Consider the following 1,118-nt stretch of genomic DNA (forward strand, 5'->3'; position numbering starts at 1 on the left):
TCTCCTATTTTTCTAATTGATGTAGGAATAACAAATTCATTAATGTCTCTTTCGCTTATTTCTTTTCCATTTATTCTTTTCAAATTACCAAGTTCAATACAAACGAGTTTTTCTTCCCCTACAAACATTCTTTCCTCACTAATAAATTGAATATTTCCAATATCAATTGATGTTAATGATTCACAATAACAAAAACAATTTCTTCCTAATTCGCTAACTGAATATGGAATATCAATTGACATTAATTCATCACAAAAATTAAAACATTCATTTCCTATTTTACGAACTGAGTATGGTATTTCAATTGATGTCAATGAATTACATCCTTTAAAACATCTATTTCCTATTTTAATAACAGAAGTTGGTATAGTAATAGATTTTAATGATGAACAAACTTCAAAACATCTATTTCCTATTTTAATAACAGAAGTTGGTATAGTAATAGACGTTAACATCCAACATAATGCAAAACATTTATTTCCTAATGATGTAATATTTGTAGGGATTTTAATTGATTTCAACATACATCCTTCAAAACATTCATCACCAATTCCATTAAATCCTTTTGGTATTTTCAATCCATATCGTTCTCTATCTTCTCTTGTATACACTTTTGTCATCATTATTATATAGTTATTATCATTTCATTAAATAATAATGGATGACGAATTATTATATTTTCTTTATTCTTCTAATGATGTTTATTTATTTATTTCTTTTACATTTTTTTTATAATCATTACATAAAATTATTAATATTATTGTTAATGTAATGTTATTTGTATTTATTTTTATTTTATATTCATATTTTTATCGTTTTTATGAAAATTTGTTCTTTTATTTCGTATTTATATTTTTGTTCATTTCTGTATTATTTATCATTGTTATTAATGTAACTATTCTTTTTCTTTATATAATTTCCTATTATAATTTATTTTGTTTGTTATTTTTTATTCAATTCAATTATATTTTCTCATTTATTCTTATTTTATTACCCCCTTTTTTTCTTGAAAACTAACATAATACAATTATTTTATTTTTCTATTTATTTTATTTGAAATTATTTAATTTTATGATTAAACATTATTTATAAAAATAAATTCAATTTTACCCCCTTTT

At 20.8% G+C, this 1,118-nt stretch overlaps 1 protein-coding gene across 1 annotated transcript, besides 4 other annotated features; it reads right to left on the minus strand.

Moving 5' to 3' along the window:
* EDI_180360 (uncharacterized protein) lies at nt 1-623 on the minus strand (the record flags this gene model as incomplete). Its single annotated transcript, XM_001738589.1, has 1 exon — nt 1-623. A coding segment is annotated over one exon (623 nt), but the record flags the coding sequence as incomplete, so codon positions are not given.
* Nucleotides 624-722: 99 nt separating this feature from the next.
* Nucleotides 723-903: a microsatellite.
* Nucleotides 778-950: a microsatellite.
* Nucleotides 899-1,073: a microsatellite.
* Nucleotides 1,074-1,081: 8 nt separating this feature from the next.
* Nucleotides 1,082-1,109: a sequence feature (AT_rich).
* Nucleotides 1,110-1,118: the final 9 nt, after the last annotated feature.

The sequence above is a fragment of the Entamoeba dispar genome, genomic scaffold (assembly GCF_000209125.1).
Source record: "Entamoeba dispar SAW760 scf_1105229461537 genomic scaffold, whole genome shotgun sequence".
Taxonomy (NCBI): domain Eukaryota; phylum Evosea; order Mastigamoebida; family Endamoebidae; genus Entamoeba; species Entamoeba dispar.